General features: G+C 43.1%; 1 protein-coding gene across 1 annotated transcript; it reads right to left on the reverse strand.

Annotated features, from left to right (window-relative positions):
* Positions 1 to 1,054: 1,054 nt before the first annotated feature.
* On the reverse strand, positions 1,055 to 13,164 carry LOC147020638 (putative transcription factor Ovo-like 1). Its single transcript, XM_085896179.1, has 4 exons — positions 12,857 to 13,164; positions 8,120 to 8,337; positions 3,094 to 3,298; positions 1,055 to 2,238 (listed from the first exon to the last, which is right to left on the reverse strand). The coding sequence occupies exons 1-4, from the start codon at positions 12,954 to 12,956 to the stop codon at positions 1,976 to 1,978; spliced, it is 786 nt and encodes a 261-aa protein (XP_085752305.1). The 5' UTR covers positions 12,957 to 13,164; the 3' UTR covers positions 1,055 to 1,975.
* Positions 13,165 to 20,000: the final 6,836 nt, after the last annotated feature.

Consider the following 20,000-nt stretch of genomic DNA (forward strand, 5'->3'; position numbering starts at 1 on the left):
GGCGAGCTATCACCATCACCATGAGCGAATTACAAATTTCTGCTCTAACCACCAAAAAGCACTGCATCAGCGGCATGGCCGTGCCCTCGGTCAATGATGCCACCCCGTAGCCTTGTGCTGCATATGAATGAAGAATCTCATACCAGCCTCAAACTCTTCGTGATCTCTTCCACCCAATCTAACTCTGCAGTTCATTTATCAGTCTCACGTATACGTTTGGTCACCCTACTCCTCTGGCATTGTGTCAACGCTCCTTCCTATATCATACAGCTATTATACGACCCTTGACAGCTGTACTAAAAAATTATCAATGACAAAGACTTGTATTATTGAAGATTTTATTCTGAAGAAATCAGGCATATAAAAATGGAATCCATTCTTAAAGACATAGATTGCAAAATGGATTTATAAAAATGATATATATATATATATATATATATATATATATATATATATATATATATATATATATATATATATATATGTAGTAATTCATATTATGATTGCTTCATTGTAAAGCTTGAATTGTTAAGACATATTATTATAAATCCTCGTACACACAAACTCCGCACACAATAATCCAACTCACAATCAGAGAAATATTAGCAGCAATGATGTGAAACCCGTCTGCAAAAAAAGTCCTACATTAAATATAACCCCAATACCCCAAACCAGATGGTTTATTTAAATAGCCCCAACACACATCTCAGTCGCATCACTCTTGAACCTTTTTTTCCGATCACCATCTAGTTTCCAACCTAATCACGAACCCAGTATGTATAATGTTGCTCCAAGTCACGACACATCGATGTTGTAAACGTTGCATCAAAACGGCACATTTACTGTGTCCGATTATATTACATAGTCCGCTCATTTGAATCCGACTCCAGGTCGGTAGGTCAACCGGTGAGTCGTGCGATGCGGTGACTTTGTGTAGAACGACATCACATCACCATAATGTCCTCCATGTAAATGTCGCAAACGTTCGCAACAAATTGTCGGGACGAAGGCGAATTCGTACGGAAGCAATTTTATTTATTTATATGTTTTTAAAAAAAAATTATTTTCACAAAGGATGTTTCCATCGAGTGACCATTGACAGAAGTGCTCATGCAGTGAACATACAACCCATAAAGTCACAGGTCAGCAAAATTTTGCCGAACGACCCTCGTAATAGCAATAAATTTGGGAGAAAAAAACAAACAAACAAACAAAAGATGCTTAAATTACTTGCAAATAATGCTCTACTCCTTAATTGTATTCTCGCAAGGTGAAATATTTCCATGCAACGTTTTTATGTTTATGTTTTTTTTTCCCCCCCACAATCTCAAAAGAAAAGAGCGATGCACGACGCCATTCGAAGCTTACCATCTTGACATAAAACAAAACTCGTGCAACATGTCTGGCAAGAGTTTTGTCGAGTAAGAGAGTTCAGGTGCGGGGTTAATCAAGAACCCCGTTCACACTCTATAATGTACAACACTTCATGATTTTTTTTTTTATTTGAAAACTATATTTCGCTTAATCCTCCTACAAATTGCTTTTCTGGTGGTGCAGAAGAAGGATTTTGTCCGTTGGAGCGCTACAGCCGGATGTTTATTCCATGCTTTCAAACAGTGAGGCACGGTGGCTTCTGTGTTTTCGGTATGTAGGACTTGTGAGTAGATCGGAAGACCAATATGTATATATATATATATATATATATATATTTTTTTTTTTTTCATCATTCACCACCGTGGTTGATACTCCAGCGTCAGCTCTCATTGCAGTTGCTCTGAGTGTTCTTTGTAGTGCGATGTGTTAGATGCCCCCATTGGCTCAAACGTGGGTCTGCCTCAATCCGGAGTGCAAATACGGTCATACAGTCAATGTGCATTGGATGTCGCGTGAATGCGCGTTCCTCTACCTGTTCTTCTCCATCTAGAAAAAGAAAAAAAAGACTTCTGTCCGATCTTCAGCTAATGGACCGTGGACCTCATATCACCGACCTGCCGGTGAACATGCGCTTGGCCGTTTTGCGAAGCTGTAAGCTGTCGGGATGGTTTTCACGCAGATGCAGGTGGAACAAGCCCTGGTCACTGGCCGTGTGCCCGCACACTTCACACACGTAGAGCTTGGTGCGCCGCTCCTTGTAGCCGTAGCATTGCTGGACATTGTGGATCTTGCGCATGTGAGACTCGAGGGAGCAGCGTTGCGTGAACGCCTTGTCGCAGCATTCGCACTTGTATGGACGAACACCTGCAGGAGAAGAGATATGACAAATGGGCGTTGAGTATTACAACAAATACATGAGAGGCAACCACAATGCATCTTGCTCTGTCCATTTGGCTACATGATTATTGTGGTGTAGCAGTTAAATTAAAAACAAGATTTTGGCTTGTGATTGGCATAGGAATGCTTGTCTAAGGATCTGTCTCCGACTCCAACAACCTGTTTCAACAACCGTCTGAATCGGACCAATTGAAATTTCCATTTGGTGAGTGCAGTACCAAGCGGAGCGGTGCATCATCATAAATGTAATCCAAGTAGGAAGGGACTTGATGAGAAATTTCCCAAACTGCAGTGTAGTCATTAAAATATCCTGTGATGTCTTTGTCAAGAATAGGGAAATACCACTATATTACATACATTGCAAGCTTGCTTTGGGGGAAATGTCTGACAGGACGGCACAGAGGGGGTGCACTTGCCTCTGAGCTGTCTAGCTTGTGTTTGATTCTCTACCCAACCATAAACTGTTGGACTGGTGCTTTAAAGACAGGCCTTGCATCAATGAATTGTGTTCAATCCCTCAGATGGACGTTGAGATGGGAACCGGTCTGCTCGCATTGATTGTTGGTGAACTTTAGAGATCCCATGGTGTCTTTCGACGAAGAGTAGATGAGTTATTGCTGGCAACATAGCCAAATGATACATTCGTAATCGAACTTGCCCCACAGTGGTGATGGGCATTACTGGGTCTATTTGCATATGAAAATGCCAATATGGCATATCAACGATCCATTAAATCATTGGCGAAATGACGATGATGTGGGAAATGGATGAGGGATTTGCAGAATGTTATACAATGTACCAAAATTTCATTCTGTTGCTTACCTGTGTGAGTGCGCACATGCCGCTTCAGGTCAAAGGTATCATTGAATCCTTTTCCGCAAAAGTTGCACACGTGCTTCTTCTCGTTATTGTGGCATTTGAGATGTCTGTTGAGCATCCTTTGGAGATTGAATCCTTTTTTACAGATTGGGCAGCAATATGCATCCGGTTGCTGTGACACCTCTTCCCTCTCTTCATCAGATTTAATCTGCAACAGTGGTCACATGAGCAGGTTCATGGAATGCCAAACCTCTGGTCACATATCTATTACACTTTGCAGCTATTCAGGTGATGGCAGATACAAAGACAGCCAGCATCATTTTGTTCCCACAATGCTTTACGTAGAAACACTAGATCCGATCCTCTGTTGACATTAACCCTTTGAACCCCAGTGACCGTTTTACCAGCCGCTTTTCAAACCTCCGTATAAGCGAGTGGCTGGATTTTTCTATCGGGGAGCCGAAAGTCCAAGAAGTTCAGGGTTTGAAGGGTTAAATAGCTTTCCTTCATACTCTGAACCTCAGTTATGGATAATGACAACAACTCGTTAAAAAAAATAAAAATGAAAACACCACCAATGAAGAGATCTTCCCAGCAGGCAAGACTCAGGTCCGACCTTTCGACCACCAAGTAGCCTTGGATGAAGACCAATTGGTGGTCAAAACTAGTCCTTACAAAATGTAATTTTAATATTAAGGAACGCACATCATTGTCCACCTAGATATTTTGCGTTTCCTACAAGTTAAGGGTTTGGGGTGTGTGTACATGTGCAGATTTACAGTGCGGCAAAACGTTTGCCTCGAAGGCCTCTTGGTTTGAGAACTCGCTGCATTTTAACATCATGATGTTACACTATGATGTCATCACGTTCTGTGGAACATTCTAGCAGTGGAACATTATCCTGCTGGCGTGTTACATGTACATGTACTTTACCTCTTTGTGGTGATGCTGCAACAATAACCTTTTATAATGGATATACAGGTCAGCATATGGTATGTACGGAGTGAAGAAACATAGCGCTATCCTTGCTAAAGTAGGCATTTATATTTTTACCTCCACCACTGAAGGTGGAAGGAGGTTATGTATAGGTCCCACTCAGATGTTGAATTAATACCAGGTGGGGTTGACTCAGCCTGTCATCCTTCCGAGGTCGGCAAAATGAGTGCCAGCTTGCTGGTATCCTGTGTCGGAGTGGTGACCCGTCCAGGATTGTGTCCAATAGCCAAGGAGACTGCTTAGGCAGCACTGACTCTCTGCACAGAGTATGGTCCCAATCTCCTCCTCTCCTCCTTCACCATTGAGAGATGTGGTTAAAAACGATATATGGCATGATATTTCAAAAAATTATTGGGCTCGATATGTTCCACTGGATCAGGCATTGCGTGGCGAAGATATGTGCTCTACCGAGTTCCTCTCCAGTTTTTAATTAAACTAGTACGTGCCCGTACGTGTGCGGCCGTATGTGCGTGGCCGTACGCGTGCAAAAAAAAAAAAAATTTAAACCACGTGCCAGAAACAACAACCACACAGGCCGTTCCTTCACTCTCGCACGCCCGTACGTGCGTGCCCGTACGTGAAAAAAAAAGAAAGAAAAAAAAAGAAGAAGAATTGTGACGTCATAGCACCGTGTCCTGTGATTGGTTTGGTAAATAAATGGCCATAACTTGGGAACCACTTGTCCGATTAATATCAAACCTTGAAAAGGCACATCCACAGGGCCCCAGCAATATACCTGGCAAGTTTCAATTGGATCGGACCAGTGGTTGTCGAGAAACAGCGGTCGCAGACACACAGACACAGACACACAGACACACAGACACACACACAGACACAGATTGCTGGAATTATAGATAGACGACTCAACCAAAATCGGTCATTTTCAGCTTTTCCCTTTTTACAGCGTATTACATTTTTTTTTTATGGTGTATTACCACAAGCGATACCTTTAGTTCAATGCAACATATTCCTGCTTGTGACATTACTCATTACGGCTTCGTACCATTTGCCAATCACAGCAGAAATCATGATGGCGGGAGCGTCTTACAGAATGTGCTGGAAGGAATGCTATTCAGGTGTCCAGTTGAAGATGGATGCGTTAACACCAGCTAAATATACTTCATAGCTTCAAAAGGGAATTGCGTGAGATCAACAAACTATCACTGGAGGGTAGAAGGAACTCACATTTTTGTGTCCCTTCCACCCCACTAACACCTCCTTTCCTCAACCCCTACTCCTCCCTCACATAACAAACTTTCGAACAGTTTGAGGGAACCAGTTCTGTAACATTTCAGACACTTTAAAAGTTGAAAGATTTAAAGCTACAAGAACTGCATCGTTAATAAAAACGTAAACCACACATTTCCTTTTTTTTTTTTTTTTACAATAAGTTTCACTTGAATGAGCACCTTCAGGAGAAGGACTTTCAAAAGACCTATTACTTCCCAGGCACTCCATGGTCTTTTGTACGCAGTTAATTCGTGCAATTTTACTGCGTACAAAAGGATAACACCAGATAACACCAGTGGCGAAATGCTCAGACTGCCAGCTCCGAGTCTGGGAGGTCAGCTGTTCCAATCCCGGGCGATCACACCAAAGACTTAAATAAACCAATGTCACCCCCAGGGTGACCAGTATCTTGCCAAAATGTGAGCATGAGTGGCTTATTTATTCGATTATTGTTACTCAAAAAAATAAGGGTTTCGTCGACCTTGATGCTTGACCTTTTTGTGACCTTGACCTTTGACCTTGACCTTTATATTTTCGTACGGTTAATGGTATCTCTCCAGGACTGTTGTACATGAAATATCAAGAGATTTTGATGAGAACTGAGGAAATAAAATTTTCATGAAAAATCCGTTTTTTCGTCATAGCGTCAAACTTTTGACAGATCTGGAAAGCACTTATCAAGCGCTTTCATATGAGGTATTACTCGATATGGTATCTAAGATTTCAAAATTTGACCTTGGGGTCAAAAACTTTCGACCTCCAGCGCTAACCATGAAGGTCAAGGCCCATCGCCACCAAAAATTAATCAGCTGAGCGCCAGACCATGAACTATATTCCCATGAAGTTTGAAGACGATCCGATCAAAATTACTCAAAAAAGTAAGGGTTTCGTCGACTCCCCTGATTTGCGACAAAGTGACCTTGACCTTGAAAATTTTGTGCGTTGAAAGGGACCTCTATAGGACTCTGATATGCGAAGTTACAAAAATTTCCAATGATAACTGTGCTCTGCAGAGTGATCGATAGGTGATTACAGACAAACAAAAACAAATAAATAAAAAATACAAGCTGACTAACATATCTTGCAAAAACTTCGTTTTGGCGAGATAAAAATGGAACATGCTACTTCCTTGCTCGATGTTCAGCATTTAAGAGGATAAGAGCATGGACAATACCCATAGGTTGGCATCCATGGGGAGGAGGAAATTCCTCCTTAGGAAATGGCCCATTGAGTGCAGCGAGAAAGGTGGTGTGGTTGCCGTGGCGTCACTGGTACCCAGAATTCCCGGGAAGTGACGACACTTCTCCGAAGCTCAGTGGCTGCCTCGTCAAACAGTCCTGTGTTGCGTGTCATGTGTTTGTCAATGTCCACGTGTGAGACGTGTGTGTGTGTGTGTGTGTGTGTGTGTGTGTGTGTGTGTGTGTGTGTGTGTGTGTGTGTGTGTGTGTGTGTGTGTGTGTGTGTGTGTGTGTGTGTGTGTGTGTGTGTGGCAACTCCACTCGGAGCCTTAGAGCCTGTAAAAAGAACTATCTAATTAAAACAAAACAAGACATTGCTAGAAGAATTGACAGCTTGTTAACACTTCCTCAGATGGATTTGGGTGACGTGGAAGTTTTTGCAGCCTTTTGTGAGGGGCAAAATATGAGCGGCCGTTTACCTGCCCAACAGGTAAACTTCTACTCATACATTGTCTTTAGATCCTCATGGAGGATCTCTAAGTCTTACTCACGTTGTTGTTCTTGTGGACTTTTTTGTTTCACAGCCTACAGTTTTCATCGAAACTTCCTGAAACTTGGCGTATATATGTAACAATACCCTGCGCAGACAGTAACCTTCTCCGATTTTGAAAATTCCTCCAAGAAAAAAAAGTTATGACGTCAAAATATCTCCGCTAATAGAAATCGCCGAAAAAATTATCTCCGAAACTAGGCAAGCTTTTTGAATTCTGTTTGCGGGAATTGAACAGGGCGTTAGCAGAGATGAATTACCGCACATATGATACATCACTATGACGTCACATCAATTTTTATGACGTCATTCCTATTTTTTGACATTTTTTGTTTCACAACCCAGAGTTTTCATCAGATAATTGTAAAACTTGCCATGTATACGCAGAAAGCCCATGAGCAGGCAGTAACCATCTCCGATTTTGGAAATTCATCCTCGAAAAAAAGTTGACGTCATAATATTGCCACTAATGGAAATCGCCTATACCATTATCTCCGAAACTGAGCAAGGTGTTTAAATTTTGTTTGCGGGAATCAAGCCGGGCATTAGCACAGATGATTTATCGCAAACCTGATACTTCACAATGACGTCATATTCATTTTTATGACGTCATCATTAAGAGGACGAGGATCTTAGCTCATTTGAGCTTGTTTTAACCTGCAAGTCGTGCCGTAACCCTCCCAGAAACTTGTTGCTGTGAATGGTGTTGTGCCATGTTCAAACAGGTAAAAAGCACGGCTCTTATCAAGCCATTGAGCATGACCCAAGGTGTGTGACATCATCACTGTTATCTCATAAGCATCATCAAGGTAGTTCATTACCAAGCTTTAATATGGAAAACAAGAGGATGGATTGCACACATAGGATTGCAGAATAACGTTTTGCTTGTGAGGAAGATCAGTGATGTCGATGTACAGGGACATTCATAGTTCCAGCTCTACAGGGGTTAAACACAGCTCGTATTGTCGGACAAGCACACAGAGAGAGAGAGGTAAACTATAACAATCAAAATTTGGGATTGTGAAAAATGCTGAACTTTTACATTCTCTTTAACCCACACCCAGACTGCTTTCACCTTGACCTTGTCCCGTCCGCCGAAGGCACTCTGTTCAGACACCATACAGTTCTCCTCCGTCTGGCTGCCCGTAGGGCTGAGCATGCCGAGTCCATCATGCAGAGCCACCCTGGGGGGTCCGTACGAGAACGCTGGCCAGCTACAGAACTCGGCAGGACATGGTGACCGGGGAACTGGCACGGGCAACAGAGCCGGTTGTGCGGGTCGAACCGCAATGGCTGCGCACGGCATAGGGGTGAGACAAGCAGATCAGGATTCAGGAAATGACACTTCAAAAACAAAAATATATATATCTGATCATCCATGGAGCCAGGAAACCGAGATGGATATTTGATACCAATTTCATAGCACCTCAAAATGTTTTTTCTCGGCACTCTTTATCTCATCTGATCTGCAGTTAATCTCATGCAATCAAACTTTATGGGACCGACTTGGTGGTTATCAACAACTAAGGATCCTGTTTGAGAAAGTGTGGTCAGAGAATTTTAAACATGGCCATGATATTGAGAAACCATGAGGCATTAAAAAACATAAAATAAAATAAATAAAAACTTTACTTCATAGAACACCTTACCCCATGCAGTGTTGAGAAAAAGGACATGGGACCTTATCGTAACTTGAAAAAGAAGAAGAATAATCTCGAAGTCCCCCTGTACTGAGAGGGTGAGTGGCACATTTGATTGGTCGAGGCAGCGTACAATTTGCACCAAGTACTGCTAAACTGGAGGTTTTAGGAAGCGTAAACAAAGTGATTTGTGTTCTACAGTGTTCAAGTATATAATCCAATTGAAACAAAGATTTTTGAAGGTTGTAGAATTGTTCTTTTTTGGAGGTTTACTGCCATTGGTGCGCAGTCTTTTACACCACCTTATTCAACACGATTAATGAGTTATTCGTGCCTGTTGTTTGTGTCCATTGTGACGTCCTCAAAAGCAGTAAGTTTCCTGTTTCGAATGATTTTTCTATTTTGTTTGACTGTCAGACAGACAGATGAAAAAAAAATTGCTTGTCCTTGCTTTGCACTACATGCACGAGGGGGTAAAATGTCCATATTGACCACGTATGATGTCATACGTGGTCATATACAAACATACGCGCTGCGCATCAAACGTATGTACGGTACACTCGTGAAAGTTTTGTATTCCCAACACACGTTAGGTGCTCGTTGCTGCTCTTTATGATCGCCGTCTTTTGAGTGTCCATGCTCGCTCAGATCAAAATAAGACTCTTTTTTTTCGAACGGACTGCTGGGTAACATTTGGTGAGCAATGCACGTCCGACGTGAGAGCAAAAGCAGAAGCAGGCACGGACGCAATCAGGAAGCATGATACAAACACATTCAGCTCTGTACATATACCGACCGGGTATCGTAGATAATGGTGATTCGCAAGAAGATCGTCTGACCGTTTTCATTCAGTTGACCAATTGGTTCTGTTATATATAGAACGAGATTGTTTAACCTTTATTTTCTACTGAACGCAACTTACTTATTCTTCTTTTTCTTGTTCTTCATGTATTATAACCATTTTTAAAGTAATAATTATATAAACTGTTTGAACGTGATGTCGACTCCGCACAAAGGAAATGCGTTTATCATTCTTAAATGGTGAGAGGACAAGTTTGTTTGAAAGGGGACCAGAAATTTTAGATATCCGAAGAATGACCGCAACTACACTTCATCAGGATGCCACGCAAGAGGAAGTAAAAAAAAAAGTAAACTAAAAACACCGAAGACATTGAGATGACAGAATAGATAAAAAGACAAATTAAGTTCGAGACCTGGGAGAGAAAGAAAGTAGTGAAGCAATTACTAGTCACCGTACATTGCACCACCCCCTAGCGGACATGCCACGGCGTAACGGAATAACCAGGGCAGATTAAAGACCTCAAGTAATGTTCAAGAGTAGATACTCGGCTTTATCATTGTTGGAAGAATTATCTCTGGAATCTTCCTGGTTGTTATCTTCATTTGGGTTTCAGGAGGTGGGAGGAAGTTCTTCCAGAACTCAAAATCTCCACCTCCTTTTTGGTTAAAGGATCATGATTCATGAGCCAAACGGTGAAACTTCCTTCTCGTAGCCTTGTTCCGAGGGCTCTTTTAAAAAATCTTCACTGAACCCCCGACAGCCTCCACTTGTATCTCGTTTGGAACGATATTCCGCAGAATGATTTTTTTTAATTACACAATAAGGGTTTTCTTCATCATTCCTGGAGCTCTCACTATCACCGGTACAATTTCAGCTTTCTTCGATTTACAAGTCCTCTTGACCTCATTTTTCAGATCCTGGTATCTGGTCATTTTCCTGAAATCTCTGGGACATACATATATGTATATATATATATTTTCCGCTTAATGTAAAATGTGCCAAGTCCTCAATGCCCCTCCCCCCTCCCAAACTCTGTCGTCCCCTCCCCCTGTATTCTTCAAGTCCTCAACCTCCCCCACCCCCTTTCCCAACTCCAAGTCGTTAACTCCAACTCCCAAGAGCAGTTGAGACTTGTTGATATTGAATGGATCGTCGTTGAGAGGATCATGATTGATGAATTGAAAGAGACAGAGGAGTCCAGGCTAAAGTCACAATAAATCAAAACAAAGAAACAAATCAACAAAAACAAAAATGAACGCAGACATATAAAAACCTCACATTTCCCATAAAATCCCCATACACCAGAGTACTGTAAGCCTGGCGTTGGTTTGGCGGTTCGGGTGGCTGACTTGCGATCCAAGGGTCCTGAATTTGAGCCATGTTGACCCCTGAATTAATACTAGGTGGGGTTGACTCAGCCTGTCATCCATCCGAGGTCGGCAAAAATGAGTACCAATGCACTGATAATAGGGACACTGCATCACCAGCATAGCTGCGTCTTAACATAAGGCAGAAACAGACAGAGAGAGAGAGAGAGGAGTAATTTTTTTTAATGCAGAACCAAGTCATATGACCATATATAATCCGATAACGCTTTCCATGTCATCATCGTCATCATCATCATGCTATAAAATGAATGATGTCTTCTGATCTTTTTCTCACCGATGCAGGGAAAACGTTCAAGCATTATTCATGTTCGGATTGATTGCTCATTATTTTTTTTTCTTGCATTGCAACAAATTTAGATGAGTTTTGCAAATCGGCTTTCATAATGAACGAGGGGCGATTGGTGATTCCTGGCTTGGCACAAAATGCCAACAAATGACATGGAGGCAGATTCTTTCTGTTCCCTTTTTTTTTTTTTTACAACAATCATAACTGTTTAACTGAACAATCACCATTTTGCTCTTTGTGACTCTAAGTTCAAAGTCAGGCCACGATATTACTGATCAATCTGCAATGAGTTTGACAGCACTTAAATTTTAACATTTGTATACAAGATAACGTTCAAAAAGTTATCACAACGAGATATGTTCATTCAAGATACGCCAACCTTTTACATTTCAATAAACACATGAGGGATATGATATTTAAAACGTAAGTATACACATCGACAGTACCCCGATCCGATGTACCATAATCTGTGATACAGGGCGTCGGTTCTGCCAACAAAAAAGTTTCTTGTCTTGGGGTCATGTTGGGTGGTTTTTTTGCCATCCCTCTCCCAGCAGTAGTTAGGACAGGAAGTTGTAATTTGTTCAGGGTATATATATATATATATATATTCGACGTTTCTGTTATTATTTATTGTGAGTACTGTATATATCGTTGCGAAAACGTTTTGAACGTACCTTGATGTTGCGGACGTGAACGCTTTTCAAGGTGACAGCAAGGAACACGATGAAGGAAGAACCGATGAGCATTGTTAACTCGGTTAAGTGAGCACAATGTACTTTCTCTAAGTTATATAACAAACATTATAAACAGCCATCGAGATGGCACGCCACCACGACACACGACCGTTTTGATCTCCGCCGGATCGCCGTCCTTCTTCAGTAAATTTAATATTTGTGGTTACGGTGATGACAAAACTTACTTACCGTGGTAAACACTAATCTAAGCACCATAAGTAGCAGAGCGCGGGAGTCGCGGAGTCTTGAATCACTAAGTTTCATGGTGGCTTCATAAACTTTCACGTAAGATGTAACTCTCGTGGTATTTCCAACAGTACACTCCAATACATCAGACGATCAACATAACCATGGCTTTGCGAAATCGGTTTAAAATCATCTCCTTAAAATGCACACATTTCTTACGTTAATACCACGTAACATTTTGTGGGAGTGTATGTAAATATATAAATATCGATATACAATATAAATAATAATAATAATAATAATAATAATAATAATAATTGGAACCATACTCTCTACAGAGAGTGTCGGTGCTGCCGAAGCAGTTTCCTGGGCTGTTGGACACAATTCTGGACAGGTCACCACTCTGACGCAGGAAACTCGAATGGCTCAATTATCCCAGCAAGCTGGTTCTCAATTTGCTGACCTCGGAAAAATGACAGGCTGAGTCAACCCCACCTTGTATTAATTCAGCGACCAACGGGGCTTGAACTCAGGACCTTTGGATCCCAAGCCGCTACCCTAACCACTGAGCCAACACCAGGCTTATACACAATTTATACATACATATATATATTTTTTTAAGAGGTTGTGTGAGCACAACGTACCGCGTTGGCAAACTTTTGTGCAAAGTCCCTTTTACAAATAATATTCAATGAAGGACCCGTGGGGGGGGGGGGGGGGAGCGGACGCGCAAACGCGCACGTCCAACAGGTGTGGCGTCCTACTTGTCCTACCGGGAACGTAGCAATCGGCTCGCTCGCTGTCTGGCAACTCGCTCCACCGCCGACTCCCCGGGGACGGGCATCGCTTTTTCACCAGGAACGCACGGGGCATCGCAACGGGTCCTTCTAGGTGACGCACTGTCGGGGGTACGTGTGCTTCTACGTGGCTCTGGGTTTGTGAGCCGAGCGCACGGTGCAGGTGCTGCGCTCTATCGCTTGCGGCTCGAGGATGGATGACCTTTCTGCAGAGAGACGCGTGAACCGAGATGTCCGGAGCTCCGTGGCGTGCCCGTTATCACAGCGTTGACACGCACACCGAGGAGACCTTTTAAATGCCAGTGGGGGGCGGTGAAGACGCATGCGCAAGAGATCTATAACGGAGTCAGGTAAAAGCGCGCACCTGTCCAACCGGTTTGTCTGCACAATGACTGCGTCATCGCGGCTGCCACGTCTGTGATGAACCTCTATATTAGGGAAGCGACGTGCAGTGCCCCAGGAGCAAGCCCTCCCCGTGCGGTGCCTGCTAAAAAACAAGTCACCTGTTCGACCGGCTCCTGCGCCAAGTCCCCGCCCGTGCAGTCCGCACCCTTTCTACGAGTTGTTTTTTCTCTCTCTCTCTCCCAGATCCCACACGGTTGCAGCCCGCGCTTGTTCCACGATTATAGAAGTCGCTCAGCTACCTGTAAGGACGTTGTACCTGCGCGGTGCACGATTCCCATTTAAAACCGACCGTCGATGCCATTCGCCGTGTTTTTGTTACCGCATTCCAAACTCATCTCTGTTATGCGGGTTCACCCTGTTTACCATGTAAACAGCACACACGGGCATGAAACGCTCTAACAGTGTGACCTAACGGCATTTGAGCAATGCGTTCAACGTTATACTTCTTATCCGACTGTCGTGACGACATTTCATCAAGAAATTTGTGCCGTGACATCATTTGTTTGGGGGCACAGTGGGTGGTCTAACGGTGAGGACGCTCCATGCTGGACTCTCCTCCGCAAAGCTTGTGGGTTCAGACACAGCTAAAGCCAAAACTTTTCGGGATTTGGATTGTAATGTTGAGCGAGTCGAGGTCGTTTTCGGAACAAAAGCCACGTCACCATGAGATTGCCATAAAATAAAAACCCAGTTGGTTTTTGAACCACCTTTAGCAGGCAACATGCCCACGACATCTTGTCCCCGTGCAATGCTCGTAAACGCTCTTAGTCCCTTTCCCTTGTTTAGAGGAGGCCATTCTTATTGATGACTATTGGTATTACTTAAGCTTCTGAGCTTTCTACTTAAAAATCAAAGAAATTTTTGTTGTCGGTAAATTATAGAAAACCATGAACGTACGTTTCATCATGCAAGACCATCGTCTGGATTTTGTTGTCACGCACGTACATATAAAATGCCAGACTCCACGCGTCTGATCTGCATCACCTTTGGAGATGAAACATATTGGTCGATCATCAATAAACCCTCAAATAATAACAGATACACCTGAGTGATATTTACCATCCATGCAATGTCTAATGGTGTACATCGCCATGTGACATCCATCGTGACCGGTCATCGTACGCAGCGAGTAAAATTTTGCCAGCAATTTCATCAGGAGGTGCCGCGTCTTATGTAAATCAATAAATAAATAAAACGGTAATATTGATCGATATTAAAAAAATAATTTAAATAATCTCTCCTTCATTGCATTCCTATTAATGATCATAAAATAGTAATTTTCAGGTTCACACTGAACACAGTAAGGTCCTTGGCTGAGCCGACATGCGTATATAGTCTATGAGTGTTGGTAGTCCATATGGAGCTGGCAGGATGGCCGAGCTGGAGGTATGTCCACTCACCTCTAACCGTCTTAACGTGGTTGGAATCCAAACCCAGCTATGAACTGTCATTGTGGTGTTTCACAGCTCGGGAGAGGTCATCCCACGGTTGTTAACAAGACGCGAAGGATGGATAAACTAAATACACCCAGCTTGAAGCGATCAATTCCTGTTAACAAATCGCTTTCGTTAATGTCAGTCGGTATATACTGAACTTGTATTGGACAAAGTCATCGGTCCTGGTTAATGACTGGTATTGGTGTCGCTGAACAGTGAAGACTAGTATCAGAGAGCGGTACAAGGGGTTTAAGGAGATTGGAAGTTGTCAGAAACAGAAAAGTACCGGTCGACCAAGCACAAGTGCAGGAGACGTTGAACTATAGTGCGTGAATCATTTCAACAAAGTCCCAGGAAATCAATCTGATGCGCATCCAGGGAATTGGGACTACGAATCACCACCGTGCACAGGATTTCGTACAAAAAACTGAAACTTTATGCATATAAGGTGCAGATTCTGCAGGAACTCAAACGCAAGGCATTTGCTTTGGAAATGCTCAGTCGCGTAGAGGATGACGAAGATTACCTGAAAAGGGTCATGTTCACAGACTAAGCTTGCTGTCACGTATCGGGGAAGGTCAACCGGCACAATGTAAGGAACTGGGTCTCTGAACACCCCGTTGTGGTCATTGAACACATACGTGACAGTCCAAAAGTCACTGTGTGGTGTGGCCTACTCCATGACCGCTTTGTGGGACCGTTTTTCTTTGTGGACGATATACAGTGTCCTCAACAATTTACAAGAACATGTTTGGAAAGATTTGCCTTCCCACAGATTGAAGATCTGCAATCCGATATCATTTTTCGACAGGACGGCGCTCACCCTCATTGGGCCTTGGTCCTGAATGAAAAAATTTCCAGGTTGCTGGATGGTGGAGTTGGACCACCCTCTTGGTCTCCATGAACACCAGACATAACATCCCCTAATTTTTTTTTTCTTTCTGTCGGGGTTTGTCAAAGTTGTTGTCCACAACACCAAGGTGGAAAACTTGCAGGATCTGTATTCTCGGATTACAGCTGCATGCGCACTGGTGGACGCAAACATTCTTAGCCGAACATGGCAAGAACTCGTGTACTCATTGATGTCCTTCGCACGACAAACGGAGCTCACAATGAAGTGTATCGATGGTGTGCACAAAGTTTGATGAGTTTCTGTATCATATAAATCAAAGGGTAGCGTCGTATCATTTGTGGTTCTAAATGTATTAACAACCGAAAGTTGTCCCGGTCTTTTTTGGAACACCCTGTATATGTTTCATTTGGAAGGAACATGGGATCCAGGAGGGAAAGGGACAAGCCAAAATTGACTTGGAAGGATGTGGTGTCGAGGGACGTGAGAGATGTGGGGGGTGTAGAGAGAGGGGATGATTGGGATAGAAGGGTGTGGAGAGGAAAACCTTGTGTGGTTGACCCAACAAGAAGATGGTAGGATTAATCGGGGACATTAAAGTAGTAGCGGTAGTAATCGTAGTAACTGTACGGAAGAATAAAAAAAATGGAATTTTGGCGTAGAAGGCCATTTCGGTCCATCATGCCTGTGCTATATCATCACTCCATTAATTCAATCTATAGTAGTAGTGGTAATAGTAATAATGTAGGCACACTCTGTACTGTGCGTTCATAATAAGGAGCAAAGAACTGACATGTGACTAAACAGCTAGAAAGTGCATAGAGGTCCTTCAGTCCTGCCTGTGTATTTAGCTCGTGGAGGGAGGAGTGCAGGGTGGGATCATCCTCGGCCTTGTTTGTCATTTCAGATCACGGTGACCACAAGCAATAAACTGCCAGCGTGAAATCAATGAGTTGGAAGCGATTATTAGAGCGACGTTTGCTCGAATAAATCATAACTCTTTGGCATCTGCGGTGACAGCTTCAGCTTACAACGCCTCTCCCGAAAGGGCTTCTCCTGCCGAGAAATGGTCTCTTTTTGCAAAACTCGTTTGTAAAGTTTTACTTTGATTGTTTGCTTCTGGGGTTTGGCATCGCCGTTTTTTGTGTGGGGTTTTTCTAAAAATAAATTTTAGAACGGAATATATATATATATATATATATATATATATATATATATATATATATATATATATATATATATATATATATATATATATATATATATATATATACACTGATGAGCCAAAACATGATGACCACCTGCCTAATATGCTATTGGTCATCAGTGTGCCATTAAAACAGCGCCGACCCGCCGAGGCATGGACTCTACAAGACCCCAGAAGGTGTCCTGTGGCATCTGGAACCAAAACATTAGCAGCAGATCCTTCAAGTCCTGTAAGTTGCGAGGTGGAGCCGCCGTGGATCGGACTTGTTGGTCAAGCACATCCCACAGATGCTCAATCGGATTGAGATCTTGCGAATTTGGAGGCCAGGGCAACACCAGGCAACACTTCATCATGTTCCTCAAACCGTTCCTGAACAATGTGTGCAGTGTGGCAGGGTGCATTATCCTGCTGAAAGAGGACACTGCCATCAGAGAATACCATTGCCATGAAGGGGTGTATCTGGTCTGCAACGATGTTTAGGTAGGTGACACGTGTCAAATTGACGTCCACATGAATGGTCGGACCCAGGGTTTCCCGGCAGAACATTGCCCAGAGCATCACACTCCCTCCACCGGCTTGTCGTCTTCCCACAGTGCATCCTGGTGCCATCACTTCCCCAGGTAAACGGCGCACTCGTACACAGCCATCCACATGATCTAAGAGAAAACGGAACTCATCAGACCAGGTGACCTTCTTCCACTGCTCCAAGGTTCAGTTCCGACGCTCGCGTGACCATTGTAGGCACTTTTGACAGTGTACAGGGGTCATCATGGGCACTCTGACCGGTCTTCGGCTACGGAGCCCCATACGCAGCAGGGTGCGATGCACTGTGAATTGTGACACATTCCTCCCATGACCACCATTAAAATTTTCTGTGACTTGTGCCACAGTAGACTTTCTGTTGGTTCGGACCAGATGGGATAGCCTAAGTTGCCCTCGCGTATCGATGAGCCTTGAGCACCCAACACCCTGTCACCGGTTTGTGGTTTGTCTCTCCTCGGAACACCGTCGGTAGGTACTCACCACTGCTGACCGGGAGCACCCCACAAGCCTAGCCCTTTCAGAGATTCTCTGACCCCGTCGTCTGCCTATAACAATTTGGCCCTTGTCAAAGTCGCTCAGGTCTTTACTCCTGCCCATTTCTCCTGCCTCCAACAAGATTGGATTATTCAAGATTTATTTATTCAAGATTAAATTATTTGTCTCAAGGACAAGACACAAACAAAAGGACTTCTTCCACGGAAGAAAAGTTTCAGACGTGCAAAAGATTTTTGGAGAACAGCAGAATTTTTATTATTATTTTTTGCTAATCATGTTGACCTGCATTTAGTTTTCATATCTGAACCGATAACTCATGATTGGCAAGCTTTCATATCTGAACAAACACATGTGGTATGTGGGAGTTGAACTTGAACCGCAGGTTCAACTTCCGTGTATCATATAGTGTTTGTCCATCGTCTTCTCCTGTCCTTGTCATTCACATCAAAGTGTACTGATGTCCACGAATGTCCGATAGCCTTGCGTGTGATTTATGAACCAGCTCCTCCACGAGCCTTCGATCGCTGTAAACAATAAATGGGAAAAAGAGAATTTATTTCAATGGGAAAGGTTACAACCAGAACGCAAACTTAGCTCCCACGCAATTTCGCAAGAGACCGACTCCCAGGAATCTAACATTTTAAAAAGGCCTTTGGGGGAAAGAAAACGCCTAATGTATGCTTTTCATTTCATCTGTCAACGTCAAAAGGGTGACTTTGAAAAGTATATGCATATGAATCTTACAAATACAGTACATCTCACGAGTCGGGGAAACTGAGGTGCGTCGGGACATCCCCAACCAGCAGATATTCTCGGTATCCAGCAAGCAAGGTAGGCAAATCCAAATGATCATGAGTATGTGCAAGGAGAGCAATATATTCTTATGACTCAAAACCATTTGACATCCATCAAAAGAAAGCAGGATTTCATTGACGTCAAAGGGTTTGCATAACTGGAATTTGCCTCAATGGAGTGACTCCGCAAGCTTGGGTGTTTTTAGAATAGCACCGCTGGCGTGAAGAAACCACTTGGAAGAAAATGTCACAAAGTGATCATAACAAGTCAAGCAAGTAGAAGTGCAACATAGTGTGACACAAAGTAATCATGCTGAAAGTTTTCTTTTAACTTTGACAGTCGTGATCTGTCGTGGTGAAAGGCCAGAAACAAGGTTCAAAGGAGACAGAGAGGTCGTGAACATGTGTTTGAATTACACTACCGGTCAAAAGTTTTAGAACACCCCCATTTTTCCAGTTATTACTGAAATTTAAACAGAAATTAAAGCATCGAACAAATAAACAATTGCAGATAAAAAATAAATCATGGAATCGTTTTGTTGAACAAAATTTAATCTAAATTTTTGACTCGTCAAAGTAGCCACCTTTTGCAGATATAACAGCCGAACATACTCGTGGCATTCTTTCCACAACGGAAATCAAATATTGTTTGGAAAGTTCTTCCCAACGCTGTTGCAGAAGTTCCCACAAATGTGTTGCACTTGTAGGTTGCTTTGCTTTCACCCTTCTGTCCAGTTCATCCCAAACCAGCTCGATGGGGTTTAAGTCTGGAGACTGTGCTGGCCATTCCATGATTTGAAGCCTACCGTCTTGTTCTTTTCTTCTAAGGTAGTTCTGATATAGCCTGGAGGTATGTTTTGGGTCTTTATCTTGTAGGATGAACCCCTGACCAACTAGGCGTCGACCATAGGGTATTGCATGACGCTGCAAAATGCTGTGGTAGCCCTTTTGGTTCAAGGTGCCAGTCACTCTGTGCAAGTCGCCGACTCTGGGTCCAGCAAAAGAGCCCCAGATCATCATGCTTCCTCCTCCATGTTTGACAGTTGGTGTCACACACTGAGGAACCATCCTTTCGCCTACTCTACGGCGTACAAAAACTCTGCGGGATGAACTGAAGATTTCAAATTTTGATTCATCGATCCATAAGACCTTCTTCCAGTTTTCAGTAGTACATTGGCGGTGCTTGATGACCCAGGCAAGCCTCTTTTTCTTCGTTTGCCATCTTAGCAATGGCTTTCTTCCTGCCACTCGATCTGTCAAACCTGCAGCTCGAAGTCTTCTCTTCACAGTTGAAACTGAGACTTCCTTACTTCGACCAGTGTTAAGCTGTGCTTGAAGCTGCTGTCCTGTGAGCCGCTACAGCAATTCCTCGGGCATGGTAGCCATCAGA

The sequence above is a fragment of the Eptatretus burgeri genome, chromosome 9 (assembly GCF_056783735.1).
Source record: "Eptatretus burgeri isolate ZD-2024b chromosome 9, Ebu_testis_v1, whole genome shotgun sequence".
In the NCBI taxonomy this organism is placed as follows: domain Eukaryota; kingdom Metazoa; phylum Chordata; class Myxini; order Myxiniformes; family Myxinidae; genus Eptatretus; species Eptatretus burgeri.

Bases quoted from the DNA above. Each gene is read 5' to 3' on its own strand.
- LOC147020638 (XM_085896179.1), bottom strand. From the start codon at position 12,956: ATGCCCCGTGCGTTCCTGGTGAAAAAGCGATGCCCGTCCCCGGGGAGT. The intron at 8,338-12,856 runs GTAGGACAAGTA...TGCCGTGCGCAG, and splicing joins AGCCGATTGCTACGTTCCCG to CCATTGCGGTTCGACCCGCA. The intron at 3,299-8,119 runs GTGAAAGCAGTC...CCACTGTTGCAG, and splicing joins GCGGACGGGACAAGGTCAAG to ATTAAATCTGATGAAGAGAG.